This window comes from Zootoca vivipara, chromosome 1 (assembly GCF_965207765.1).
Source record: "Zootoca vivipara chromosome 1, rZooViv2.hap1.1, whole genome shotgun sequence".
NCBI classification, from domain to species: Eukaryota; Metazoa; Chordata; class Lepidosauria; order Squamata; family Lacertidae; genus Zootoca; species Zootoca vivipara.
In genome coordinates this window covers 37,860,166-37,887,914 of record NC_142582.1, presented here as the reverse complement: position 1 = coordinate 37,887,914, position 27,749 = coordinate 37,860,166, and the positions used below count along the sequence as shown (strand labels likewise).

At 42.4% G+C, this 27,749-nt stretch overlaps 1 protein-coding gene and 2 long non-coding RNA genes across 5 annotated transcripts in view; 1 reads left to right on the top strand and 2 right to left on the bottom strand.

The window, feature by feature from the left end:
• LOC148687528 (uncharacterized) overlaps positions 1–13,322 on the bottom strand; it is a 101,050-nt gene extending 87,728 nt beyond the window's left edge. Inside the window, exon 1 of the long non-coding RNA XR_015948147.1 lies at positions 13,196–13,322. This is a non-coding gene — a long non-coding RNA (uncharacterized LOC148687528). The remainder of the gene's footprint in view (positions 1–13,195) is intronic.
• LOC118092546 (histamine N-methyltransferase) lies at positions 847–26,849 on the top strand. 3 transcript variants are annotated; one of them, XM_035130704.3, is made up of 7 exons: positions 847–966; positions 3,327–3,474; positions 4,238–4,290; positions 8,332–8,439; positions 11,957–12,087; positions 14,312–14,405; positions 24,164–26,849. In XM_035130704.3, exons 2-7 carry the CDS (start codon positions 3,344–3,346, stop codon positions 24,517–24,519), a joined length of 873 nt encoding a protein of 290 aa, XP_034986595.3. In that variant the 5' UTR covers positions 847–966; positions 3,327–3,343; the 3' UTR covers positions 24,520–26,849. The 3 variants fall into 3 exon arrangements, with proteins under 3 accessions (XP_034986595.3, XP_034986604.3, XP_034986586.3); XM_035130713.3 differs by having other exon boundaries at positions 903–966; positions 3,330–3,474; XM_035130695.3 differs by lacking the exon at positions 847–966 and adding an exon at positions 3,013–3,137 and having other exon boundaries at positions 3,330–3,474.
• On the bottom strand, positions 19,095–26,961 carry LOC148687527 (uncharacterized). Its single transcript, XR_015948150.1, has 3 exons — positions 26,834–26,961; positions 23,206–23,249; positions 19,095–20,131 (listed from the first exon to the last, which is right to left on the bottom strand). It is a non-coding gene; the product is annotated as an uncharacterized LOC148687527 (long non-coding RNA).
• Between the last annotated feature and the right edge of the window lie 788 nt (positions 26,962–27,749).

Sequence of the window (27,749 nt, the reverse complement as noted above, 5' to 3'; positions counted from 1 at the left end):
ATGCACCCCACCCTGCCTTAGCTTCTGTGGCTTGGGCCACGGCAACCTGAGACCTACCTGCATGGCTAATCTCAATGCCAACACTGCCCCCCCCCTCTGCTGCCACCCTGGCCACCACCGTGGCCTTTGCCTCCACACCACTGTGGTCACGGCCTTTGCTGCTACAACTGTGGCAGTTACCATACTTCCGGAAGCTGTCACCCCCTCAGGCCTGAGGTTCCACATCCCTGATTTAAAGAATAGCAACGGACCTGGCAAATTTGGGAAATGGTTTTTAAAACCATCATTTTGAACTTTTCTGCAGTACTTGGTCATGGGACCCACAAAGTTGTCCTCAGCATGTTGCCATCAACTTCGGGAAGGAGCAACAAAGCAATGGGCACTAGGCTCATGTGGCATAGTAAAGATGGCGATTCAAATCTGTCAAACCACATCACATGAGGAGCAATTCATAAGAAGTTGCATCCACATGGGTGTGTCCACAATTTAGTTCCTCGGGTAACTGCTGGTGGGGAATTTTTGCTAAATGTAAATAAAGTCTCTTTCTGTAAAGTTCCTATAACTGCTTAAATATTCTTTTGTGTTCAAAAAATTCTGCCTGGGCAGCAGAATTTTACAAGGTGGGGAAAAAATAATTCTGTTATGAAAGTAAGCACATTCTGGTTGTTTTTAATTAAATGCCTGCAGCTGAATTCTCTCCATACAGTAATATAAAAAATGTGATATTTTCAGATTTACATTAGTGAAAATGAAAGCACTTGAGTTTTCAGTCCTACTCAGAACTGCTCCTGCTTCTTCCCTGAGCAGGAATACCCTGCTTGCCAAGACACTGATTTTGTGGGTGGAGATAGAGTCAGCTTGTAAAATGTGCTTGCTGTGTCACAGAATCCATTTCCTGCTAACTACAATATTGCAACACACCCACAAATAGAAACTAGCACTTCCTTAAGGCAGAGACTTTTACATGTAAGTACTGTATTGATATTTTCAAACACTGTCCTTAACGTTCTTGAAAGTAAAAGCTGAAAGAAACTGTTTTGCTACTCAAAACCAACAGAACATTATCTTAAAACTTTTTTCCCTGTTGCAATTGTTCTAAAGTTCCTCAAGTAGGGTTTGTTTTGAAATCAGATTTTTTTTTAATCTGCAGTGTTTATGGGGTTTTGCTGTTTGGCTATTTGACAATCTAAATTCTGGAATGGGGAAAATGTAAACAGTTCCACTTTATAACTACTGATGCAAAACTGCTTTAAACCAGGCCTCTGATTTATGTGGCAAACAACAAAAATGCTGCAATCTTGTGCATACTTACTTTGAAGTAAATCTTACTGAACTCAGAGAGGCTTTCTTCTGAGCAAATTTGTATAGGAGAAGGCTATGCAAAACTTTACAGCATATGCATTTAGAAAAATAACCTAAATTAAATCACCATGCTTGTCATAATGAATGCTGGTGAAGAACTCATATACATGATTTCACATGGGAACCCATTTTGCATGTTTCATTGTAGTTAGAGCCCACTTAATCAAACCTATAAATAAAATTACAGCTGCTGCTATATGTGCAGGCTGAATCCAGAAATAAATTACTCAAGTTACTCCACAGTAAATATACATAGGACTGTAACCTAAGGAAGGATACAGACCAAACTTTAATATGTGAAATTTTGAAAGACTGAAGGGTTTTTTTTAAAAAAAAAATTCTGTGGAAATTAAAGCACACACAGTAGTTGTAAAACATTTGGAATGCCAGGTAGATATTCCCAACTTCCTCTACAAGACAGAAGAGGCTGGTTAGTGTAAGATTGTGTAAACATGGGTAGAATTGCTCTTTGATAACGCAGGACAATGTGTCATGTACAGTAAGTCCACATTGAACTTGTGTACATTCAGCTTTATGTGCTTGGCAAAAAAAAAAAAACCCTCTCAGTTAGTGTTTGGCTTGTTAGGCTGCAATCTGTACAGTACAGGCCTGCCCCAACACAGAGAATACTATATGAATTAGCGGTACAGAGAAATTTTTCACTGTAGTTTTTCTGTTGTGGTAACAGTACCTTTTCTAGTGGGTAATGGGATCTAGTGCTATTGTGTCCTTGTATTTCTTGGTTTGCCTCATCATGTGTTTGGGCCGAATACAGGGAGAAAAAATTAGCTATGCAGGCCAACTGTATATATATACATTTGTACACTGTAAATGTCAGTGCTTTTCTTCAGCCGGAACTCACCAGAACTCTGTTCCAGCACCACTCAGGTGGGCACCATTGCCATTATAAGGGAACAAGGGAGGTGTTCATGGAGAGTTCTGGCACCTCTTTCCAGGGCTAGAATAGCAGCACTGGAAAATGTCATTTTGAACACATAAAATACACAAGTGGATCGTTTGGTGGTAAGCTAATACTTTCCTGAACCCCAACCATCCCTTAGTTCATTTGCATGAAGCTTGGAAGCCAAGGGGAAATATGGTCAGGAAAGCAGGTTGTAGCATGGAACAGCCCAGGGGGAAATAATGACTAGAAAATGAAGAGAAATGAGAGATATAGGAGACATGAACTTGATGAGATGAAGGCAACCAAAAGGGGGCTTAGAAAAGTTTCTTAAATAAAAGGGAGTGCATGTGAGAGAAGAGAGAGAAACTGGAGCACTGGAGGATGCCAGGGAGTCTAAGCAAGAGCAACTAGAGTGCAATTTGTTGTATTGATTTCAACTAATCAACCAGTGTTTGGTTACAGGTCTTTTATCATTTGCTGAAAACATACCAAATGCGGAGTGTTTTATGGCTGTGTGAGCATGATTAAAACTCTGAGTGAATGCTTACCTAGGCATAATTTTAATAGGTTCCAGATCTTTAGGGAGAAGACTCTAATTCAATTTTAAAATAAAACATATTTTCTAGCTAGGCAGTAAACAAAACAAAAAACAACCACCACCATTTCTTAGATGTCACCTTGGAGATTCAGCAAACCAACCCATGGAAATGATTCCTGATAAAAATCACTTATTGCTCAGACTTAAAGCAGTGGCTGCGTTTACAAAGGAGCTGTACTCCACAGCTCTGTACAGGCTGGGGGAAAAAATAGCTATTTGCTGCGGTCAAGGTCTCTGTTCAAAGTCCGATAAAAATGCCGATATGCTGCTTTAGTAAGTGCTTTCGTCTACTTACTTGCGTAATACTTGGCAGCTATACATTTCTAAGCAGTCCTTGACGTGGGAGAACTGCCGACTCTGCTCTGTATCCTTGCTTTTGGTTTTCTTTGTGCCTCACCCTACTCAAATTGCAGCTAAATAACTGCTTTTGCTGTATATATCTTTTCTTTTCTTTTTTAAAAGTAGGTTGGTATTTTGCCATGGCTATGAGAAGCTTGCTTTCTGACCATAGCCACTATGTTGAATCCTTTCGTCTGTTCCTTGAGAATTCGACGGAGCATCAATGCATGTTGGAATTCATTCAGAAGAAGCTGCCAGGAATATTATCAAGGTAAAAGCATCAGACATCTTATCAGGAGGACAAACTTTTGATATGCTCTGGCATACATGATGTTTGTTTGTGTGTGCAGCAGAGCCAGGTTTGCAAGAACTGCTCGAGAGTATCAGACTGCTGTTTCTGTCCTTCCCGTCCTTCCTTCCTTCCCTCCCTCCCCCTTCTCTAGATCTTTAATAATGTTTTACTTCAGACATCCCAGTAGAAAGCTTTTCTTTGTGATAGGGTTTGCCTAGCAGAAGACAGAGATCTCATTGTTTGCTCTCATGTAAATATAGTTCAACTTCCATGTATTCACATACAATAATGAACAGCAATCGCAATTTATCAGGATGTGCTTTCCTTTGCAAAAAACAACAACAACCCTAATAAAAAATTAACCTCATTGATGATTCATGTGTGGAAGATAAACAAACACATGTGGCGTATTGGCTTAGGTGACCTGAATGCCCTAATCACAACAGTTTGTCTAAACATAGTATCCTATGGGAATGAATGTCAACCATTCCAGTATATGGAAGCCCCATAAAGCTGCACTTTGGAACAAACCACTGAGACCCAAATCTGCTCCTGTCTTCATAACTCCACCTTTTTTCATTTATATAGGCCTATCCTGGGTTCTGCTAAACTAGACCAAGACAATTTCTGGGTTCTGCCAAATTGAACTGATTGAAAATTTCTGAAAATGAATGCCATTGAACTTTTTGAATACCTACTGATCTCTTACTGTTTTAAAAAGATGCACTCTTTACCTCCTCAGTATAGGCAGCGGAAAATCTACAATCAATATTCTAAGTGTTGGTGGCGGGGCAGGTAGGTAAAGTATGAAGACATGCATTTAATTATTTGAACTACAGGTTTATATTACATATATAACATATTATAATTCATTTAATTTACAGCTTAGTTTCCCAGGTAAAGGTAAAGGGTAAAGGGACCCCTGACCATTAGGTCCAGTCGTGACCGACTCTGGGGTTGCAGCGCTCATCTCGCGTTATTGGCCGAGGGAGCCGGCGTACAGCTTCCAGGTCATGTGGCCAGCATGACAAAGCCACTTCTGGCGAACCAGAGCAGCACACGGAAATGCTGTTTACCTTGGTATGAGAAGCACCCAACAGTAAAATGCATAAAAGCAGCGTCTTTTAGACAGTCTCGCTACAAGTGGCAATAACTAATAGTGAGAATGTGTTGTGCCAGTCCATAAAGAAAGTACGCCTTGTTTTCACCCTTTATCTTATTAATGTTGCCAACTCACACCCTCCAATCACAAAAGGCATTTGCTGTGCTATAAAACACCAAATGTGCCATAAACAATCCATTTCCTTGAAAAGTTTAATTGGAATCTTAATGGTGAACATAGTGATAGCCTTCTTAAGGTAATTGTATCGGAGAGCTTAAATAATTCCTATAGCTTAATTTGAAAGTTGTTGATAGCACAGGCTGCCACATATTCAGCTCTTGAATCCCCCAAAGCACTTGTTTGCATATAAACAACTAACTGAACTCAATTAAGGTCGTAGATTAAGCTACAAATCAAAGGGGTTGGGGGAAGGGGTGGTTTATAATAACCTGGCAGGGATGGTGAGTTGATTACTTGTGTATGGGGAACGATACAATAGAAATGTGACTTTTTTAAAAATCTGGAAGAACAGGTTTTTGTATCAGTACAGAGTTGTTGTTTTTTTTTAAGGAAAGAATAGTATTAGTTGTACAGAAGGCATGCATTGAAATATGACATCAAAACATATTCATTGTTTAATTACCAACTTAGGTAAAGGTAAAGGGACCCCTGACCATTAGGTCCAGTCGTGACCGACTCTGGGGTTGCGGCACTCATCTCACATTATTGGCCGAGGGAGCTGGCGTACAGCTTCCAGGTCATGTGGCCAGCATGACAAAGCAGCTTCTGGAGAACCAGAGCAGCACACAGAAACACCGTTTACCTTCCCGCTGTAGCGGTACCTATTTATCTACTTGCACTTTGACGTGCTTTCAAACTGCTAGGTTGGCAGGAGCTGGGTCTGAGCAACGGGAGCTCACCCCGTCGCGGGGATTCGAACCACCAACCTTCTGATCAGCAAGCCCTAGGCTCTGTTTAACCCACAGTGCCACCCGTGTCCCTAATTACCAACTTAGCAACAGCCAAATCTAGAAATGCACAGTTTGAACAAGTTTAAACCACCTGCTCTGATATTTCAGGACAAGAATATCATTGTTATAGCAAAACTTAAGCTTTATGCCATATCTGAAATTCACTTTCCATTCTTCAAAAGCATGTATTCACCTTTGTGCTGTGTAAACTCAAATTGATCTTAATTGGTTTACCCTTTCCTGGTCAATTCAGCTCTTCATATATAGGTTTAGTAACTGAAAATACTTACAAATTGATTTCTTTGTCTGCATTCTGGTTACCCATCAGATCTTCTCTTTTGCCAACCTTGCCCCCAGATGCCCCATTTTCTATGCTAAACTTTCCCCCATTGACTTTTCTCCCTCCCCCCCCCACTGGTCTTGTTTGCACGTCGCATTAAACTATAGTTAAAATAAATCATGGTTTAATGTGAATGTGCAGTGCCCTGGTGCACACACTGCTGAAATTGTTCCTGCTGCTGCCAGAACAAACCCGAGTTGCCACTCATGGTTTGTTTGGAGAGCAGCAAACCACAAGCTCTGGTTGATATATAACCCTAGGCCAGACAATGACTTCTTTCCTGGCAGAAGCATGGAAGGAGCAAAGCACTTGTAATTTCAGCAGCTTGTACCAGCATTCTGTGGGTTCACATTAAGCCATTGTTTATTCTAACTCCTTGATGGCCTTCAAATCAGCATCAAACTTTTAGTCCCTAATATTTGAACCTTTCAAGCTCTTTGCCTTCAGCAAGGCATTTTGTATTTGAGCAGACACCTAAAGGTAGGTGTGCATTACATCTGGTGCATATTTATGCAGGTTGCAGGGATTCCTTTCATGAGTGGTGCTCCAGGCCCATTATATAGGTTTGTTTAGCAGCTATTGGGTCCAACACATGGGTGTGGATGGACAGCCCTATGGCAATGGGTTTGAGTTATTAATGGACCTGGCCACAGCTACAAATGAACCAAGGAAGGGACCAGGGAAAATAGCAGTTTCGGGGGCAATTTCAATGGGGAAAACAGCATGTGGGATTCACATAAGCCTCCCCTGCACAAACATTGTCATTCTGATCAGAATTGCCCTACCTATTTGGGCTATTAGCATTTAAGAAACCTATAGGAGGTCCCTTTTTATAAACCTTCCACATCATGTCTCGTTTGGCACTAAAATAAGGATTTGCTGTTCTCTGGTAACAATTGGTGATTGTTCTTGATTGTGTGCTTGAAGGCAAATTCTGTGGTTTGTGTTGAGAAGGCAGCCTTGAATAGCATAGTGTAGGCATCCCCAAACTTCAGCCCTCCAGATGTTTTGGACTACAATTCCCATCTTCCCCTACCACTGGTCCTGTTAGCTAGGGATCATGGGAGTTGTAGGCCAAAACATCTGGAGAGCTGCAGTTTGGGGGGTGCCTGGCCGCAGGTACGTTAACATGTCTTCGATTCTAGTTGGGCTTGTATAAATTCTCTGGGGATTTCAGTGGACGGAAATAAATGTTGGGGTGCAACTGGACTGCCATGCTATTCTAGTCAATTAACTTTATTTTTGCCGACTGATTATTTGACTAAGATGATTTATCTAAATTATCTGTAGCATAGGCTGGATACACCTGCCACAATGTAGCAGGGAAATCCAGGTGAGGAAGCAGATTTTCAGATCTTGTGAAGTGTATTTGGATACAGGCATTCGATATGCTCCTATTAACCGAGAGAGTAAATTTCAATCTATGATTCAAATCTTAGAATTGTAGTTTGAAGGGACCACAAGGGTCATCTAATCGAACTGTTTGAAATGCAGGAATCTCTTGCCCAATGTGGGGCTGGAACCCTTAACCGTGAGATTAAGAGTCTCATGCTTTACTGACTGAGCTATCTCCACACATACTATAGGCTGTGGATGAGAAATGCAGCTTTGCAGAAGGAAATGTGCACAGAAGAAGAACCCTACTAGATCAGAGTCAGACCCAAACCATATCTAATCCAGCATTCTTTTATGTTAGCTAGATATCTATGGGAAGCCCACAATCAAGACATTACTGTACATGGATCAGGAAACCGCTGACGCCCCCCCCCCCCAATGTTTCACATGCTGAATAAACTTATGCCTGCATTGTAGCATGCTTTTGTTAATGGGCTGTCATTGGTCAGCTGTCATGGCCGGAACAGTTGTATCACATAGGCAAGGTACTAGTTGATGGTATGGTGACAACCTTCCCTTTCCCTCACTGTCAGTGCTTATTATTGGGGCAATAACCAAAACAAGAGTAGGCAGACTTCATGGTTGATGGATCTACTTTACTTTGTATTGCAACTTCAAGATTGACCAGCTAGAGCCAGATGCAAAATGAAGGCACAGGAACTTCTGTATGCTTAGAATTAAGGACCAGTGTGCTTCTGAACACATGCTCAGCTCATGAGTTTGTTTACAGGATCAGAAATGTTCTCATTGTTAATACACACACACCCCACTCCTGGTTTCCCATCTATCCCCGAATATTCATTTCAACAATTATTTTTTTTTGGGGGGGGGGCTTTTTGTTGCTGTTATTGCTAAACCATTGGGAGTCAGATACATTGGTCAATATGCCACAAATCACCCTGAGATCAGCCTTCTGCCAACCCATCTACATTGCTAAACCAAGTAATATATGTCAAGTCCTGTTATAAATACTGGCAGCTCTCCTCTCATTCTCTTTCCCCCCACCCTTTTTCTTTCTTGTATCCTAGGAGAAGTTGACCTTCAGATTCTTGCAGGAGTACAGGCTAAATATCCTGGAGTCGCCATTTGTAACGATGTGGTAGAACCAAGTGCTGAACAAATAAGTGCCTACAAAGGTATAGTTTAAAATGCAGCGCTTTCTTGGTTTCATTTCTTAAAAAGCAGAGTACAAAATAATTTGCCAGATAATTTGTCCTATCTGTTGTATCATTCTCATCCTGGGAATAAACACTTCCGGAGAGCATTCATTCATCACAGTTCTATTGCAAGGTAATGGGATAGCTATCGTTTGATAGCATGGCAGTGATCCAGAGGAGAGGAACAATAGCTTAATCCCTTCTGAAGCAGAAGTGGAAACAGTACAAGCGAAGACACTTGCTGCTGAAACTAAGAGAGGAATAGACTGCAACTGCCTGAAAAGTTAGGTTTGAACTCACTCTGAAGGGCTACTTCATATTAATTTCCTAGATGGATACAAACACACACAATATGTAACGTACTTTGCCAGTTCTGATGAAAGCACACATGCCTGTTTTGACACGTGTGTTCATAATGGGAAGCTGTAATTTGTTGTATACTTGGCAAAGGCGGCGTATTTCCATTCCATGTGAAGTGGGCCTGAGAGATACTAGCTCTCTTCAGATCTTCAGCCTGACCACATAAGCACCAAAGGAGAGTTGTGGGATGGGAGCATTCATGCCATCCCTGACCCCCAGCGTCCCTGTGTGTGCTAGCCCCACGTCCACTCCCGACCTTTGCAGGAGTGGGGCAGGGCCAGCACTCAAGGAAAAGCTGGAGACAGGGCTGCGGATGTCAGTGGCATAGCGTGGGTTGCCAAGTGCCCGGGGCTGTGCAGAGGATATAGAAATGGATGGAGTACATTCAACTGCCCAAGAGTGTCCACGTCACCCAGGAGATTGCAGCGACAGAAATAAGAAAAGAAGACTTGGTCTGGATAGGTCACCTTCCTAGAGAAGCCTTTTTCAATGCATTCCAGTGGTGGAAGCACACAGCTGTATTGAGGCAGCACCGGGTGTTGAAATTTTGTGCCCCCTAACATTTTTGCAGCTGGGACAATTGCCCCTGCAGCCCTCCACTCCCTACTATACTACTGGCAGAAGAAGCTACATGTTTTTGCCCTCCCATGGTCAGGCTGAACACCTGAAAAGGGCTATTGTCTTGTGGACTTTCTTGTGGACTTTCTAAACTTCTTTGGCCATTAGCCCAATTCTGATTTTTGGCATAGGGAAGCCACATTGACAGGCATTAGCTTTCGTTCCCTACTCTTCATTTCCTGATGTCTCCTCACAGACTGTCTAGTGATTAAATAGAAGCAGACTGAGTCAGATTATTTTCAGTGCTGATATGGATTACTGCTCAATGATCTCCGAGTTTAAAATAGCAAATTAGATTTGAACTGTGGTCGTATAGGCTAGAGACTGATAAATGGAAGAGAGGACTGAGCAACAGCCGCAGCATTCAGAAGTGGTAGCCCATGTCCAAGAAGGAATGCAAAGGAAGAGAGATAAGTGCAGGTGGAACATTTCTCATCTATTTCACAGGGATGTATCCTAATCGGAACCCTGAAAAATGTAACACTTTGATTTGATGTGCTAAGTTAAAGCTGTACCAAAGCACAATGTGTTTGCATGCTATGTGTATACAAAGCCCTTAGAGCACCTCCAGACTGTCAATTTTTTCAGGTGGGATTCAATTATATTCTGGCAAATTTAGGATGTATAATTGCAGTTTATTGGGAGGTCTTGTGCAGCAAACTCCGCTTCCCCCACAAATTGGGCTTTTTGCCATAAGGAAAGTGACATGGAATTGCATTGGAAAGTTGAGGGAATAACACTTGCTTTGATACCAAATAATCTCTCAAAACAAATCCAAATGAATGCTCATTAAATAACCAATGGCACCTAATCTCCCTGAACACGAGGGCCTTTCCACACTCTCTGTTTATAGTACTATAGTTTCTGTTTGATCAGATGTAAAAACTGAATTTGGAGCTGATTGTTTGCACATTTGGTCACATTAGAGAGTGAGGGTGGGGCTTTCATTTGCACACTAATGGTTGTTTCTGTGAGAAAGGTTCTTTGGCTCTAGTCACAACCCTTGTTTATCCTTGTGCTCCTCCACCCATTAAATGTCAGAGCTGAAAATGGGGATAGCAATTTTGTAGCTCTCTCTCTCTCTCTCTCTCTCTCTCTCTCTCTCTGTGTGTGTGTGTGTGTGTGTGTGTGTGTGTGTGTTTAGTGTCTAGTACAGTATTCCTGAATTCTATTCTTGTGGGAGTACAGGAATTTAGAAGACAACTATGGGTCCACCTGAGCTACAGTGAACCTGGTTATTGTGATGAAATTTTGTCTGCAGCTAATTATTGCTTTCACAGGCAGTACTTTGAGCACCATCATTCCAATCTGCTGTATCTCTCCTCTGGATAGCTCACAAATTCACAGTTTGCACTGGCCAGAGGGAAGCAGCATGAAACAGACATCTCCCAAACCACTCTCAGCAGCCCCCATCCCCTCCACATAGAAACCAGGGCAATGCTTGCACACATGCTAGTCACACAAATGGAAATATTGAGGATCCATTCCAGTTCTTTCACAGAAGTCAGATTTCTTGTCGTAGATTTTCTTTTTTTAAGTACAGTATTCTGGCATGCTAACTGAATAATAATGACATCATGTGACAGTATGCCAAAAAAAGTCCAGAAAACAAAGCCACTATACCACTATAAATGGAAATGGCCCTTAGAGCTATTGGGGGACTTTCTGCCAAGAAACAGTGGAATCATAGCTTGAAACAGGGTTCAAGCAGCTGTGAAAAAGGTTCCTGGTTTTCTTTATTTCTGATAACTTTTGGGGCATCAAGAAAGGAGCGTGACATACGTCATGCTTTCAACCAGGGATGCTAGAGAAATAGGAAGCATTTTCTGCAAATCAGGAAAGCATAGCAACCACCTCTGTCATTCAATGTCACAGCTGTGCTTAATTTAGAACAGATTTCATGAGGAGTTAAAATGAGGCACAATGGGGTTAAGATTCCTATGGGTTCTGGGCGATCAAAAGCCAATTGCATAATATATGAAAATACCTTATACACAATCTAGCCAATGTTATCAGTGGATATCAAAAGTAGCTGGCATTGGGCTTATCTGCTTCAATTTCTCCCATGGAATCAAGTAACATCTTATGCTGTTTCACTTTGTCTGGATAGCTTTACTCTACAATTCAGCCGCTGCCTTAAGATATTTCTTCTACATTGCCCTGTAAATCTAAAATGTGACCCTGGAACCTGAGTTCTAGATATGGAAATAGCAAGTATATATAAGAACATATTTTCCTGCTGATTGGATTCATCAAACTACTTGAGAGGATGGAACTGGGGACAGATTCTGAAACAGTCGCATGATTTATGCTGCTCCAGAGTGTTCCTTCCACTTTGCTTTGCTCTGTGGAAGTGAGTGAATGGAAGGTGGCACCTGGCAGCTCAAGACTGGCCCCGCCAGTGACACCAGCGTGTTGTGTTTTTTAAAATATATGGCTTTCAGCTGCTTTAAAATTTGAAATGGAAATTTATTCTGTATTTGCAATTGAGATAAACTGTGGAGCTATCATATTTTAGAACGAGTAGCAAAGACAGCAAACCTTGAGAACATAAAGTTTTCTTGGCACAAGGAGACTTCGCTGGAATATGAAAGTCGAATGAAGGGAAGCAAAGAGGTGAAGAAATGGAACTTCATCCACATGATCCAGGTAAAGGGAGGCCTCAATTGTGGGACAGTTGTGGTGGTTGGGACAGCTGTTTTCCTCATGCTACCTTTCATGCTACCACTTGAATGTCAAAACCAGTCCTTTGTGTTCTATAACAGTTTGTTCTGTTCACAAGCAATAATATATTTGTACCAAACAATCAAGCCCAAAGAAAACAAAATGCATGCAAAACTGTAGAATAATAACTACAAAACTGTGCTTTGCATTAGCTAGTGCATCTGGATAAAAAGTGAGTAGAGCTTAATATTGCTGCACCCCTTTACCCACAGCAGTGCCCCTCAGCTATGCGGTTCTCTAGCACAACCCTCAGATCCACCCCCAGCTTCCCTGCTTTACCTCTCTCTCTGAGGTCTACCGCCCTGGGCTGGATTTCTGCTAGGTATTTTAAATCCTTTTTATGTTCGCTGCCGCGACCAAGTACAAGAATAATTGCCATCTCTAGCATAGCCAGTCAAGAGGCAAGTGTGCATGATACAACAATATTATCAATAACAGAAGTAATAAAATATTGCAGAATTATTCAGTGCACAGAAGCATGCGGTTTCAGTTCTTAGATGCTGCATTAATCCATAGAAACACCTCTACCTACTCCATGCTTCTAAATGTACCTAAGCAAAACCCTCCCTCCTTATCCCATATGCTGTCCTTACTTGCTAAATCCGTCACAATCTACCCAACACTATCCATCCAGTTCCGAGGACCTTCCAAGGGCCCACATTGCGAGAAGTGAACTTACAAGGAACCAGGCAGAGGGTCTTCTTGGTAGTGGAACCTGCCCTGTGCAACACCATTTGTCAAACACAAACAACTACACAACTTTCTGGAGACATCTGAAGGCAGCCGTGTATTGGGAAATTTCTAATGTTTGATGTTTTGCTGTGCTTTTAATATGCTGGAAGCCACCCGGGCGGCTGGGGCAAAAGTAACAAATTATTGTTATTGTTATTACCATTAATTCTCCAACCTTCTCCCACCAGTATTTGAAGTCCCACCTGATCACTACTCACTTCCAATATTACAAGCACACTCCCTCCCCGTCCCAATCCAACGTTGACCTGAATCCATGTACTGTCCTGAACCCCCGGCCTACCTGGCAGCAAGTCAGTATGTCAAGGCCAAAGTCCAAGTCCGGGGACCGAGCCACACAAGCAAATTTGAAAGCTCAGGAAATGCAGTCCAGCGTCCATCCAAGTAGCAAAGCTTGAAGTGCTGCAGTCAGAATACAGTTCGGAGTCAAACCCAAAGCACAGTGCAAGAACATGCAAGTCAATATCCATCAACATGGGGAGTTGAGCAGAAACAATGCCTCAGCTCTGCTGCCCTTTTCTACCTTGCCTGCTGATTGCAGCATCTGGGTTTAATGAGGCATGTGACCCTCACCTGTCCCAAGCCTACTCCTGCTGAGGAATCACACACCTCCCAGAGCTAATGACCTCCACCTGGCCAGCTAGGGAGCCGGGCTATGGGCCTTTGCCTGCTTCAGCCTCTTGCAGCTCCCTATACCTTAGAGCAGTGATGGCCAAACTCGGCCCTCCAGCTGTTTTGGGACTACAATTCCCATCATTCCTGACCACAGGTCCTGTTAGCTAGGGATGATGGGAGTTGTAGTCCCAAAACAGCTGGGGGGGGCAAGTTTAGCCATTGCTGCCTTAGAGCCTGCTGTGTTCGTGGAGACAGGGGCTCCTCTGGCTCTGGTGATAGGTCCTGCTGCTCTGGTTCCTGTGCACTGACCCCCATCCCCACCCCATCCTCTGTCACCCTGTGAATACTTTGTACGCCAGGCATCCCCAAACTGCGGCCCTCCAGATGTTTTGGCCTACAACTCCCATGATCCCTAGCTAACAGGACCAGTGGTTGGGGAAGATGGGAATTGTAGTCCAAAACATCTGGAGGGCCAAAGTTTGGGGATGCCTGTCCTACACCAACCTCTCCTTGCCCCTCCCTACCTTGTCCCAGTCCTGGCTACACCCCTCACCAGGATCCTCTCCCTCCTCTCCATTGTCCTGCCGGTTCATGATGCTACTTGCCCACACATTTAGCACAATACCATAGTAACTTTACTGTTACTTTACTTTACTACAGTAGTAACTTTACTGTAGTTGCTCTACAGCATATCATTTAGATCAGGGGTAGGCAAAAATGGGAGCATTCATGGAAAACCTTCAGTGAGCTCATTCTACATTAAAGTGATTCTTACATTTTCTAGATGCTGTATTATGTAAAAGACATCCCAGCTACTATCAGGTTTTTCCACAGCCTCTTGGAACCTGGGGCCAAGCTCCTTATTATTCTTGTTTCAGGTAAGTACTGATCTCAGTAGTTCAGGCATTGGTAATCTCAAGATTGAATTTCTGCAATGCGCTCTATGCAGAGCTTACTTTGTGCTTCCAGAAAGTGCAATTAGTGCAGAATGCTGCAGTGCAGTTGCTGACAGGAGTGACGCCCACTCAACCTATAACACCTCTGCTCAGAGATACACACTGGTTGCCATTTTCTTACCAGGCCAAGTTCAAAGTGTAACGACAGGTATATAAAGCCCTAAAGCAGGCACCCCCAAACTTCGGCCCTCCAAATGTTTTGGACTACAATTCCCATCATCCCTGACCACTGGTCCTCTTAGCTAGGGATCATGGGAGTTGTAGGCCAAAACATCTGGAGGGCCACAGTTTGGGGATGCCTGCGGCCAAAGGCTTGGAACCAGTTTACTTGTGGAATCACCTTATCCCACTCAACCTATAACACCTTATCAAACGCTTTGATCTGTGAAACTGGCGCTGTTCTACATACCACATAATACTCATTCTGCAGTTGTAAGAAATCAACCTTTTAGTGCTGCAGTGCCTACACTTTGGAACTCACTGCCTATTGAATATCAGGCAGGTGCCTTCACTGCAGTCATTTTGGCAACTGCTTAAAACATTTTCGTTTAGGCATGGCTATCCAGACATTTAGATGCTTACATTCCCACCCCCACCCCATTTTTACTGTTAATTATCTTTAAATGCTTTAAGTGTTTTTTTTTGTTGAATTTTAACATTACTTGTAAACTGCTTGGGTGTATTATTACATTCAAGTGGTGTATAAATTTTGTAAAATAAATAAATACTGCCAAGTACATTTCTTACACAGTTCAAGGTACATGTAATTTAGACATGTATGTGATTTCCTATGAATGTTCCTGTTTTCATAATGGAACACCAAGGCCCAGCTGCTTATAAAAATCTATTTCTCAGAGATTAAAAATACAAAAAATAAATAATCATACAAGTTATATAAAAATTTCTCATATTAAAATGCACCATACATTCTGATTTAAACAATCTTACCTATTTATGCTCTTCTGTCCCAGTCTTCAACACAGTTTTGACCACATAAATAGACTATTATACATGTGTATCAATTGTACACACCCAAATTCTACTTCTTCTTTTTTTTAAAAAAAAGGATTTTAAAATACTTGTGTTAATCTCCTCTTTCAGTCTCCTTCTGTGCATGTTTTCTTGGGTATAAGTCCCACTGAGCTTAATGGAGCTTACTTGGAGTTTAATGGTGCATAGAATTAGCATGTCTATTCTGTAGCATCATGAACAGCTTCATAGATTAATGATATGCATGAGTTCGAGAAATCCATGCAATATTTCTTCTGGTATTGGTACCACATAATTAGGAGCTAAAGTGCAAGTTAATCTCCTTTGTGGGGAGATACCTGTTCTCATGATGTGGGGGAGATGTGGAACTTTTTCTATCTTCTAAACAAGGTGTATCTCTTACAAACACATTTATTTATTAGAGTTATAATATGCAGTGCTTTTTTCTTTAAAAAATGTTTATGGGTACTCTCATTTTTCTACTCATATTGAAATTCTGCCCCTCAATGAGGCCAAACTTAGATTCACAAAATGTTTAGGGCTATGCGTACCCCCAGAAAAAAAGCACTGATCATATGTTACAATATAAAACTGAGGTAAGATAACCCTTTTTTCAAGAATGGAACTCAGGGCCATCTCTAGGCCCGGGTCCGGTGGTGCGGGGCGCCAGACCACTAGGGGCGCCGCTGCGCCCGCGGAGAGGCGTGGCGGAGGCAGCCCCAGACGCGGCTCTCAGCTGTTCAGCGGCTTCAGGCCGCCTCCGCCGCGCACAGGGACGTCGCAACAGGGGGCGGGCAGCACCCCCTGGCCCAGGGCCGGCCCTATGGCCAGGCTGGGTGGTGCAGGGTGCTGGCCCTCCAGGCGGCAGCCACGCTAGGAAACGGGGTGGGGGGCGCCGGAGGGATCCGTCGCACCACGGCGCCAGGGCACCAGGTTTGCTGAAGATGGTCCTGACAGAACTCAAAGCAGCATGCAAAGCAGGATTCCTAGATTCCAGGCACAGAAACTACACATGTTGTACTTTTGCAAAATTGTTGCATTGTGTATGAGTCAGTTACAATCTACAAGAGTGATCGGGAATTATCAATTTATTCAGCTAGGAATGGAGAAGGAAGCGCTTACATTTTATCCCTGAATTGCACCGAGCCATTGAGCTAATTAAGACTGTAGCTTAAGCACTACTGGGGAAGTAAGGCCCATTCAATGCAGTGGATGTTTATTCTGAGTAAACTTGCACTGGTTTGTGTGTTGCCCTCATTAGAAGGTTCCTGATTCTTTGGATGTCATGGAAGATAATGGAGTTGTCTGTCACAGAGATATGAGTTAATTATATAAACATTAGAAGAATTCACAGAGTTATAAAATAGCTTGATAAAGTTCATAGCAGACAACAACAGCCCAAAATGTTCCATTAATTGCAGAATGTCCCCGTTTCCCCTCCCCTAACTGCACAGAAATGTCACAACAAATGTTGCAAACAGAATAGGCACTAAATCTGAAATCTCAACTCATGCAAGAAACCCAATTGTCCTTAATGAATCCATTAATCTGCCACAGATTTTTCAGAATAGCACATGTCGTAACACCTGACTGCATGTGGCATTAAGTAAATCTCTACAATGGAGCTCTGTTGTGCTATTTGGCTGGCTCATTGCCCATGTTTACTGCCCATTTTGTTTAATATTGCGATACAGTGTAAGAAAAGAAAAGAGAATCCCATCTTAGGCTGGTTATATTTGACACCTGAATAAGAAAGTTGTGATCAAGTCAATCGCAAAATAGAATAGCAGAGGAAGTGGCATTTATATGTTCATGCGGATATATAGTACCGAGGCAGCAGAGCAAATTGAACAAATTACACACAGCAGGATTCAGTGCCTAATGGGCATCTTATGAGTACAACCAGCCAAAGTTAACCGTTTTCAAGTTCCACTGATTTCAATGGGCGAGTTAAACATGTATGAAAAACTCTTCCATTAAATTCAATGGACCTAGCAGGTGATTGAATAGCCTAGTTTGTGCCTGAAGTGTCCTATTCAGTTACAACAGTGGCATATTTTTACTAGACATAACAGATAAGATTTTGTCACGAGTTCTTCAAATACATGCCTAATTTTATTTTATTTTTTTCTACAATTCTCTCATTTTGAAAATGTGTATCTGCTTAATAGTACAATTTTTTTGGGGGGGAATGTTTATTTATTTATTTATTTATTTATTTATTTATTTATTTTATAATTTCTTTATTAAGGGTTTTCTTGGTTTACAAAGCATTTTTACAAATCAGTTTCATTTGTTGAGACATTGGTGAGGAGAGGGGAAGGAAAGTAGATGGGGGAGGGTGGGTGGGGTGACAATGTTTCTATTTTGCTTGATAAGTGTGTGGGGTTTTTGTCAGCGTCGCTTGTGTAGGTTCTCTGTTGTTCACTTGTTTTCCTTTGATGGTGAGAGATGTTGGGGTTGGCCTAGGATATGGTTGTTCCTTTGTGGTTGGCCCCCTTCATGGATCAATGCCTTGTCGTGGCGAAGGGGCTTGAATAACTCAGAGAAGCTATGAGCTATGCCATGCAGGGCCACCCAAGATGGACAAGTCACTAGGTCACCCAAGATGGACAGGTCACCCAGGTCACCCAAGATGGACAGGTCACCCAAGATGGACAGGTCATTGAGGGCACTAGGAGAAGGGGACGACAGAGGACAAGATGGTTGGACAGTGTTCTCGAAGCTACGAACATGAGTTTGACCACACTGCGGGAGGCAGTGCGAGACAGGAGTGCCTGGCGTGCTATGGTCCATGGGGTCACGAAGAGTCGGACACGACTAAACGACTAAACAACAACAATTGTGGTTGGCTGTGGTGGTCTTTGTTTTGTGTGTGAGTGGGGTGGGTGAGTGTTTTGGGTCAGGTTAACCATATTGATTCATATGCTGTTGGTGGATTTTTGTCATTGTCTTGTTGGGCTGTGTATGTGATAAAGGGGAACCATACCGGGGTGAAGCCGTCTTCTTCTATTTGTCCCCATGAATCCCTGTGACAGGGTGAGCTCCCGTTGCTTGGTCCCAGCTCCTGCCAACCTAGCAGTTCGAAAGCACGTCAAAATGCAAGTAGATAAATAGGAACCGCTACAGCGGGAAGGTAAATGGCGTTTCCATGTGCTGCTCTGGTTTGCCAGAAGCGGCTTTGTCATGCTGGCCACATGACCTGGAAGCTGTACGCCGGCTCCCTCGGCCAATAATGCGAGATGAGCGCGCAACCCCAGAGTCGGTCACGACTGGACCTAATGGTCAGGGGTCCCTTTACCTTTACCTCACCAGTTTCAACATTTGTGAAGAATTCTATCCTCCTCTTTTAAAATTTTGTACTATTGGAAATTAACCAATAGTACAAAATTTTAAAAGAGGAGGATAGAATTCTTCACAAATGTTTGGTGCAGCTATCCCACACTTTGCTCTTAAAGCTGGGCCTCTAAACTGGGGGCTGCTTCTCCTCCATGCTTCTCCTCCATAAAGCTCACTGTGTGACTAAAATAATAAATTGGGTAGGGTTTATATAAATGGCTGCCTTTCTATCATAAGAATACAAAAAGAAACCAGGAACACAGCAGCACACAATTGTGTGAATTACAGGGAAATGTAACTAATAGCCACACATACATCTCATTACATTGACCATGGTTAAACTGTTCCCAGGCTGCATTTTTTCCTGATTGCACATCGAAGATGGCATGTCTGCATGTTGTCTCCCCCAAATCCTCACACGTAGAATATGAGCATGACAGGGAGAAGTCCAACCCAGCAAACCAATTCCCACAACCATTTCAAAATTAGGAGATGTTGCAGTTCTGTATTTCGAAAGAAATTGGCTCTATGTACCCAGATACAAAAGTAAACTTAAAATCAACTTTAAGAGAAATTTGAAAAGTTTAATCTACATTCTGGAAGAGGCTGAGGTACTGTATTTTGCCACATAATGGTCACCGCTGCATAATAGTCGCACCCCCTTTCTTCAGTCCCTAAAATCGGCCCCAAAGCATTCAGGGGATTTCTGAGCACCAAGGGAAGACATCAAGGGCAACTTTGCTGCCATGTTGGTACAGGATACTGAAGCAAGGGAGGGGATAACAGGGAAGGCTTGCGACAACTGTAGACCTCCAGTGAAACAATAAGCCCTACTGAGGCTTACCATAGATGCTGAGTCAATGTCCACTGGTGCCAGAGAACATCCAAGTCTCAGTTTGGGCTGTAAACCCACCAGCTCCCCTTGCCTAGGGTAAGTTTGGCAAAGGAGATATAGAAGGGCAGCAGGGTGGGTTTGTGGCCCAGATACTAGTAATAAACAGGAGAGGAGATATGGATAGACATGAGTGGTAAGACAGGTGCAGTGGGGAAGGGGGAGGGCTATCAAGGAAACCATGGGGTTAAGTGGAAGAGAGGCAAGAGAATAAAAGCACTAGACCAGGTGAAATAGGAAAAACAGCAACAGAAGAAACCACCTTTGAAATAATACTCCCACTTAAATAATACATAAAAGCAATTTCTGCAGTTCACCAACATGACACCTGTGAAAGACTTGCTGCTCTTTGACAACTCCTTTGCTTTTCAGCGGAGCTTGTCCATGTAGGAGTTCTTAGCAGATTCTTCTCGGTGTAAACTTTCCCCTACAGAAATAATAGGAGATATTCATGAGAAACTGGGAGTAGAGGCTAAAAAGAGCAAAATGGTAAGGACATGGTTTGAAGGCTTCAGATCCTCCTACATTCTGCTTGTCAACAAGACCGAGGCAGCTCTGAAGAGTTATGTAGTGTTGTCTTTAAGATAATAGTCTCCCCACACATTCAGTTCTCAACAAAGTATTGAAAAACAAAAGTAGTGCCATATGTTGCATCTACAGGGAGTGATTATTTTAATGTGCCAGTCAGGTAGTGTATAATTGCTCCGTTCAGAAATGGTGTTGAGTCACAGAACACTGACACCAGCACATTTCCTGCAATTAGTGCTCTGCATTCATTTTCCGCCAGGTGGAGAAGGGAGGTGGGGGGAAATATACACAAATTTGTTGTGCGGCATCGATTCTAAACCGCCAGAGTGTTTATGTTTCAGAAAGAAACTGTTTAAAGATATACTGCTTTCCAAAAAGGCAGGCAAATGGCTTTATTAGCGATGGGGATTTGCAGTCATACCTCTCAGCAAGCCCTCATTAGTCTTGAATTTATTGCTTTCCTACCCAATGGGGCTGGTGGCTTTGGCCTTTTATAAATGATTCACATCAGAAATGCTGAATCATGCCACCAAGGGTACCAAATAAATGGATTAGCCTGAATTCACTTCCCACTGTTCCTTACATGTGGATATATATATATATATATATATATATATATATATATATATATATCCATCCACAGGATCTTATCTGTGTCCCTTATGCTAGTTTTTAGTAGATTTCTATAAGAATAGCCCGTTGTCACAGTAGGATGCAATCTGACTGGCCTAAGGTTGCCAAATGTTCTTTTTTATTTTGAGATAGACCCTATTCCAGAACTTCACAGATGAGCAGAACATAATGAATGTCCCTTATCAGAGAATCTTGTCATTTCATACTTCTTGGAATAGACACCAAAGCTCTTTGATGTCTTGGGCTGCTTGCTTCTCTTTGGCCTGCTTTAAATCAGTGTAATTGTTTGTCAGTGGTCTGGCATTTCCTTGCAGCTTAGCCTCAACGCTAGGCAGTGGCCTCTTTTAAATGTGCATACATTGGGCAAGTTCTCTGAGTCTTGACAAAATTCCATGAAAATGAATGGGGTTTTAATTGGTCAGCATGACTCAGATAATAATCCTGCACGGAATTGCACAGGTGAGATTTATTTCCTATGTTCTATTCCTTTACATTAAATGGGCTTAATCCATGAGTAATTTGAGAGCTGTGACAGAAAAATGTTTGTTGGTTTGTTTATAACATTTCTACCCCAGTCTTCAAGCCCACAGAAAGTATTTCTAAATGATAATAAAACAATTCATCAAAAGCAGGGAGCTTTTAGGCTCTTGCTGTTTTGCAGATGAGATTCAAGCAGGTTGCACAATTAAAGTAGATTTGGCACTCTTGTGCAATAAACTCACTCAACACACCTCTTGCTCCTCTGGCCTGAAATCAGGGTCCGAGGTGAGGGCATGGAATCATGGAATCCACTTTGCAACTCCAGTGACACAGTATGGCGCCTGATAGTCCTCCTTCTTTGTGCCATGTTCCTCCAGGAGTTTGTCTCCAGCAATGGGTGATTTCCCTCTTCCATAAGGGCACCCCACCTGCATTGCTGTTCCGGGATAGTCCTCTCTTCTCTATTGAGAAGTTCCTCTTCTTGCCCAGTAGCTCAAAGTGTGGACAAGTGGGCCTCAAGTTGCTGTACCTTTTCTCCCAGCTTGCTCTTGCTACAGGTGTAGTTCTGCATGTTCACAGGCAGGAAGTGAAACATGGCACGGGTGTTGCAATCACTGCAGTAGTTCCCTCGCCGTCCATGTCTCTTGGCCCTAGGCACACCATGAGACAGCACTCTGGGCCTCCCCTTCAAACTCCCCTGTTAGATGCCCTCAAAAACACCCCTGTTTACAAGTCCTATCCGTGAGCTCCTGGTCACGAGCGCCCAGAGGCTGCAAACAGCTAAATAAAACTTCTGCTGGCTGCTAACTCCTTTCCTGTGACATGATGCCATATAAATTCCCCCACAAACAAACCAGTACAATTGCTCAATAAACATCTGGTGTATAACCTCTCCACAAACTTTGTTCAACTATATCAGGATGAATGCTTCATAAACAGATCACCTGGGAGCTAGCCGAGTATCATATCATGATTAAATTAACAACCAGAACAGAGCAGATAATCTGCATTGCTGAAACTGATGAGTGAGTCCTCCTCATGTATCAGCCGCTTTAGCTTTGCCTCTAATTAGACATTAGAGTCTAATGTCTAATAATTTCTCGATAGTTCATCTCTGTTGGCATTATGCAGCCGGGTGTGTGTTTGTGTAGTGGTTTCACACAGCACTGTTAGGTATATTACAGTGACTTTGGAATCCACTAACCCAGGCATCCCCAAACTTGGCCCCTCCAGATGTTTTGGGACTACAACTCCCATGATCCCTAGCTAACAGGACCCAGTGATCAGGGATGGTGGGAATTGTAGTCCCAAAACATCTAGAGGGCTGAGTTTGCCTATGCCTGCTCTAACCAGTAGTTCAAGCAAACCATATTCTCATTAAGATCAAGAATTTGGGAAAAGTTATCTTGTAATGTATAACCATGGTTTCTACTTGAAAACAATCCAACCATCACCACTGGTGGTTCCAGGTGGGGTTAGGATGGCATGTGAGTGCCTTTCTGCTGGCAGAGAGAAGTGCAGCTGGGGGATGGGAGCTTCGCCATGGTGGAGGTCCCAACTGTGCCCTGTTAAGTAAAAGCTACTACCAGTAGTTATGTTTAGTCAGAAACAAACCCTGTAGTATTTAATGAGGATTTCTGTGAAGTAAGTTTTCATAGGATTGCAAGCTTGGCATCCAGTGTGTCCTCTCCTGAATTTGTTCATGCACTCACTTATTCATACTGGACCCATACTGGCATTTGTAAAAAATTCCTCTCCTCATATGGACAACCATACATATCTCGATGAGATATCGAGGTAGAGTCAAAAATCTAAGGGTTTGTTTACATAATCAGTTAAACTTGAATAACGTCTCCTTACTTCAACTTCTGATTTGATTGCAGATTCAGAGGATGAATCAAAAGCTGAAAAGAGTTAAACGAAAGTCAATAACCTGCTAGAATCAAAGACTTGCTTTCTGACTAGAGATGAGATAATGAGAGGACATCCTAAAAATGCTTCCTTCTTTCCACCCCCATCCCACCCTATGAATGTTCTGTCCCTTCAGTGATGTGTAGGGCAGCTATGGGAGTTTCATTGCTTACTCTTGCTCTGTTGTGCAAGTACAGCAAAAGTGGCTCAGGTCTATGACCACTATTAAGCATCTTTCCCTCTCTCTGGATGGTTAGGAAAATTATCAGCCTTGGTCTAATCTACCATGATGGGCCAAAGGAAGGGCTTAGCACAGACTTCCATGCAGCTCCCTCTATAATCAGTGATTGGCTATTATTATTATTTAATAAATATATATGCCACCCTTCAGCCAAAGATCACAGAGTGGTTCAGAACATAAAAATACAAAACAAGAACCCATAATACCTAATGAAAACAAGAATAAAAACAAACCAATATCCCCCTCCCACAAACACACATAAAAGGCAGTAGAACAGAGCTTTCCAAACTGCAAGTTCCAAGGAGCTCAGAAGCTCCCTCCACATTAACCCAGAGCAGGACTTTTAGTGTGGCTGCCCCTGCTCTGTGGAATACCATTCGTGACAAGAAACAACAGGTGACCACTATTTGGACTTTCCAGAAACAATAGAAGACATTTTTGTTCTGGCAGGCTTTCCCAAGCTGCATAAATAGGCCTTTGGCACAAGTGTCTGCTTGTTAAGAGTTTTAGTATTGTTTTAAATGTATTTGTTGTTTTTCTGTTTTTAACTGTTTATAATTATTGTATGTGTAAATTGCCTTGAGAGAAAGTGCTTTAGAAGGCGATTAATAAATCACCAACAATAGTAATAATGAAAATATAACTGCAATATGATTTATTTGGCAGGAACCAGTGGCTGGGCCAGGCTCTGGGAGAAATATGGTTCTCGCCTGCCTCTGAATGATCTCTGCTTGTATGTTTCATCTGCTCACATTGAAGAGATACTTGACGGGGCTGGTCTAAAGTACAAGTCCTATGAGCTTCCATCTGATATGGACATAACTGATTGCTTCACTGATGGAAACAGAAATGGGGAGTTGCTGCTTGATTTTTTGACCGAAACCTGTAATTTTAGTAAAACTGCCCCCACTGACTTAAGAAATGAAATTATCAGAGACCTTAAAAAGCTTGAATACAGTGAAAAGAGGGGTGACAAGTATTTTTTTAATAACAATCTGAGTGCAATAGTGATTGAACCCTAAATGTGTCCAGCTGTGAAGCAGCCACTCAGTTGAATATTTATTATTTGTTAAATACTTTATTAGTTTGGTAAGTATGTGATGCTTGAGTCAAATACACATATATCCACAGGATCTAACTTTTTTACCACTGTTACAGCTGCTTAACAAAATTGTTAGGTGTTTACAATGCTGCATATTAAGACTTTGCTAACAGATCAAAACATAGCTTGCAGAGTTGTACATCATTATCCTTGCGCAGTGGTTCTGTTGTTGGCTATCGTGTGCTGAGATCATTAATCAAAACTTGAAAAATTGCAGGCCTGTGTGCCTCCTGATTGATGGAAAAGGTGTTGTAATGACCTTGAAAAGATGAATCCTTTATGAAGAAAATGTACAGAAAAAGAAAAAAAACATTTTAAAATAGAACTTTATAGCTGCCTTTACAGTTATTGCAACACATATTTCAAACCTTTAAATTTTAGAGCCCACAGTCGGTTCTGCTCTTAGCTCTTTAATGTTTTTTTTCTCTTTGGTTTAACACTGTTTATGTAGTGTAATATGGAGTGATAGGCTGGGGAGAAGAGGAGAAGAACCTTATGATGCAGGTTTAGAGATGGGAAGAACAGGCCAAATGTCTGGGCATTTGTGCCTGTTTAATGGTTCTGGTGGAAGTGGGAAAAAATCTAAGCGAAAGGGGACCTCCAGTCAAGGTATACAGCTCCGGTATACAGCTCTGTTACTAATATCAGGAATACCCTGTGTTTGGTGAATCAGTGCCCCTGTGCATATATCTGCTACTGCATACATTATAGGATACATGGGCATACCTGCACACACATGCACCTACTGTCCCATCATTTAGAGCAGGCACCCCCAAACTTTGGCCCTCCAGATGTTTTGGACTATAATCCCCATCATCCCTGACCACTGGACCTGTTAGCTAGGGATCATGGGAGTTGTAAGCCAAAACATCTGGAGGGCCGCAGTTTGGGGATGCCTGGTCTAGAGCTTGCTAGCAGTGTGGACTGGTCTTTTTGAGGGGTGAACATGTTTGAGCTTCACAGGCATTTCAGAGCAGGCACCAAGCACCTATGAATTCCCATTGGCACTGAGCCATGGAAGAACATCAATGGTGGATGCCTATCCTAGCCTTCTTCCCTTATCATTCAGATACGTCATCATTGAAATGCAGGGGGATTATGAGAGTGGAGAAGCTTGAAGAAAGAAGAAGAGCTGAAGCAGGGCTGGGGGGAAGATTACGTCCTCAGTGGTGAGCACCTGCCTTGCATGTAGAAGGTCCCTGCCATGTCAACTTCACAAAAGGATCATGAAGCAAGGGGATGGCAAAGCCCCTCTCTCTGATGCTGCGCTAGATTGTCAAATACGTGCAGCTAGTTTAGGGCGGCTTCCTATGTTCCTTGGTAGGGGGTGGAACAACTCTCCAATGAGGAATTGTTGCAGTGTTTTTAGCTTGGAAAAAAAATGTGAGTAAGAGGTGACATGGTAGAAGTTTATAAAATCATGCATGGTGTGGAGAAAGTGGATAGAGAAAAGTGTTTCTGACCCTCTCATAACACGAACTTATGGGGATCTAGTTGAATGTTGCCCCGATGTAAAGCTCCCAAAGAAATGTGGAGCTACTTTTGCCACAGAATCACCCCAGTCTGTCCCCAAGCATTTAGGACAAGGGATATGGTTACAAAGTTGGAGCATTCATGTTCTGGACAGGCTTAAATCCTGGCATTTCCCCTGCAAGTTATTTCAGAAGACTCAGCCATGTGGTTACTTCCCATCTCTCCATGTAACCCTGTGCTCAAGTGGGGAGTATAAAAACAGAGAAAGGCAGAAGCTTCCTGTTTTGCTGTCTCACAGCCTCATCTTGTGCCTGATCAAGATTTGCATGCATTATTTTGCCGGCAACTTTAAAGTCCTTCTAAAAGGGATTTTTAGACAGGATGATGCCTTCTCTGTAGTCACCTGATTGACTAATGTAGGGTAGTTAAAAGCTATGGCTCATCTATTCCATTCCTCAAAATGAAACATACGTTGCTCAGATCACTGTAGCAAAAGGATGTGATTTAAGATGATCCCTTAGCAGTGACATTCACAGTTTTCGCACAGGCAAAATGACATTAGCGCTTCATGTCAGCTTCCCAAATGTCGGAAGGAGCAGATTAATGTATGAGCCAACATACTGTATACGTCTTTCTGAACAATCTGTGGCTTTTTAAGGTGTGCTCTGCATTTATGCCTTAGATACGTTGCTTTGTGTATTGATTATTACAATATGAACACAATTCCACAAGTCTGTGCTCAAACAAAATGAATAAAATACCTGTTTTTAAACGTTCTTTACTGTTCATTCTTCTGTGTTACACACTGATGGATGAGGCCATCTCTAACTCTAGCACAGATTTATCAGTAAGGATTTTTGAAAAGAGAAGAGAAGGTAATGAACTGTTTGGGATTCTGCAAGGTCTGTCCATAGGCGCAGAAAGGAGACTCAACGCTTGTGTGATTCATCCCTAAAAATCCACACAGAAGGTATTTACATTTGTAGTTGACACACTTATTTTGCTATATTTTTTATGGTAACCAACAAAGATGAACGTATCGTTCAAAAGGAACAATATTTTCAAAGGAATTTTAGTACCTCTACAGAATCGGGTTCACAACTGAAAGGCCATATTGTTGTACAGGACTCAATTTAAAGCTGAAAGGGAGATTTCCTTCTCCGTAGTTGATGTTAATGCACATCATGATGTGCATTGCAAAACTCATTTGAGCTTGTTGGGTGCATCTAATGCAGACAGGTATATACATCTCCCTTTGGCACTGATAGTAATGCACAATCAGTATGAATAAATCAAGTTTAGGGTTAACATTGGAACTGCAGGGTAATTCTTCGCTGTGTGGGTTTCAGGGCTGTGTGGGCTAATCCTGTCCCCACCACCTGCATATTGGCCAGTATTTGAAGGAGCTCCTGGCACCTATTGATGTAAGCATGTCTAATTCCTCAACACACAGGAGACTTTCAATGTATTTGGAGCTTGTGAAGAATTCCCAATGGAGACACTGGGTATGAGGTTTGGATGCATGGCCCTGCACACACTCCTCATTTTATTTCCCCATGTGTTCTCTGAAAACCTGAAAGGGGTTAATCTCATCAGCATTTTTCCTCTGACTGCATCCTGGCCATTCAGGGAACTATCCAGAGCTATTATTTATAGTACAGTCATACGCCTCGGTTT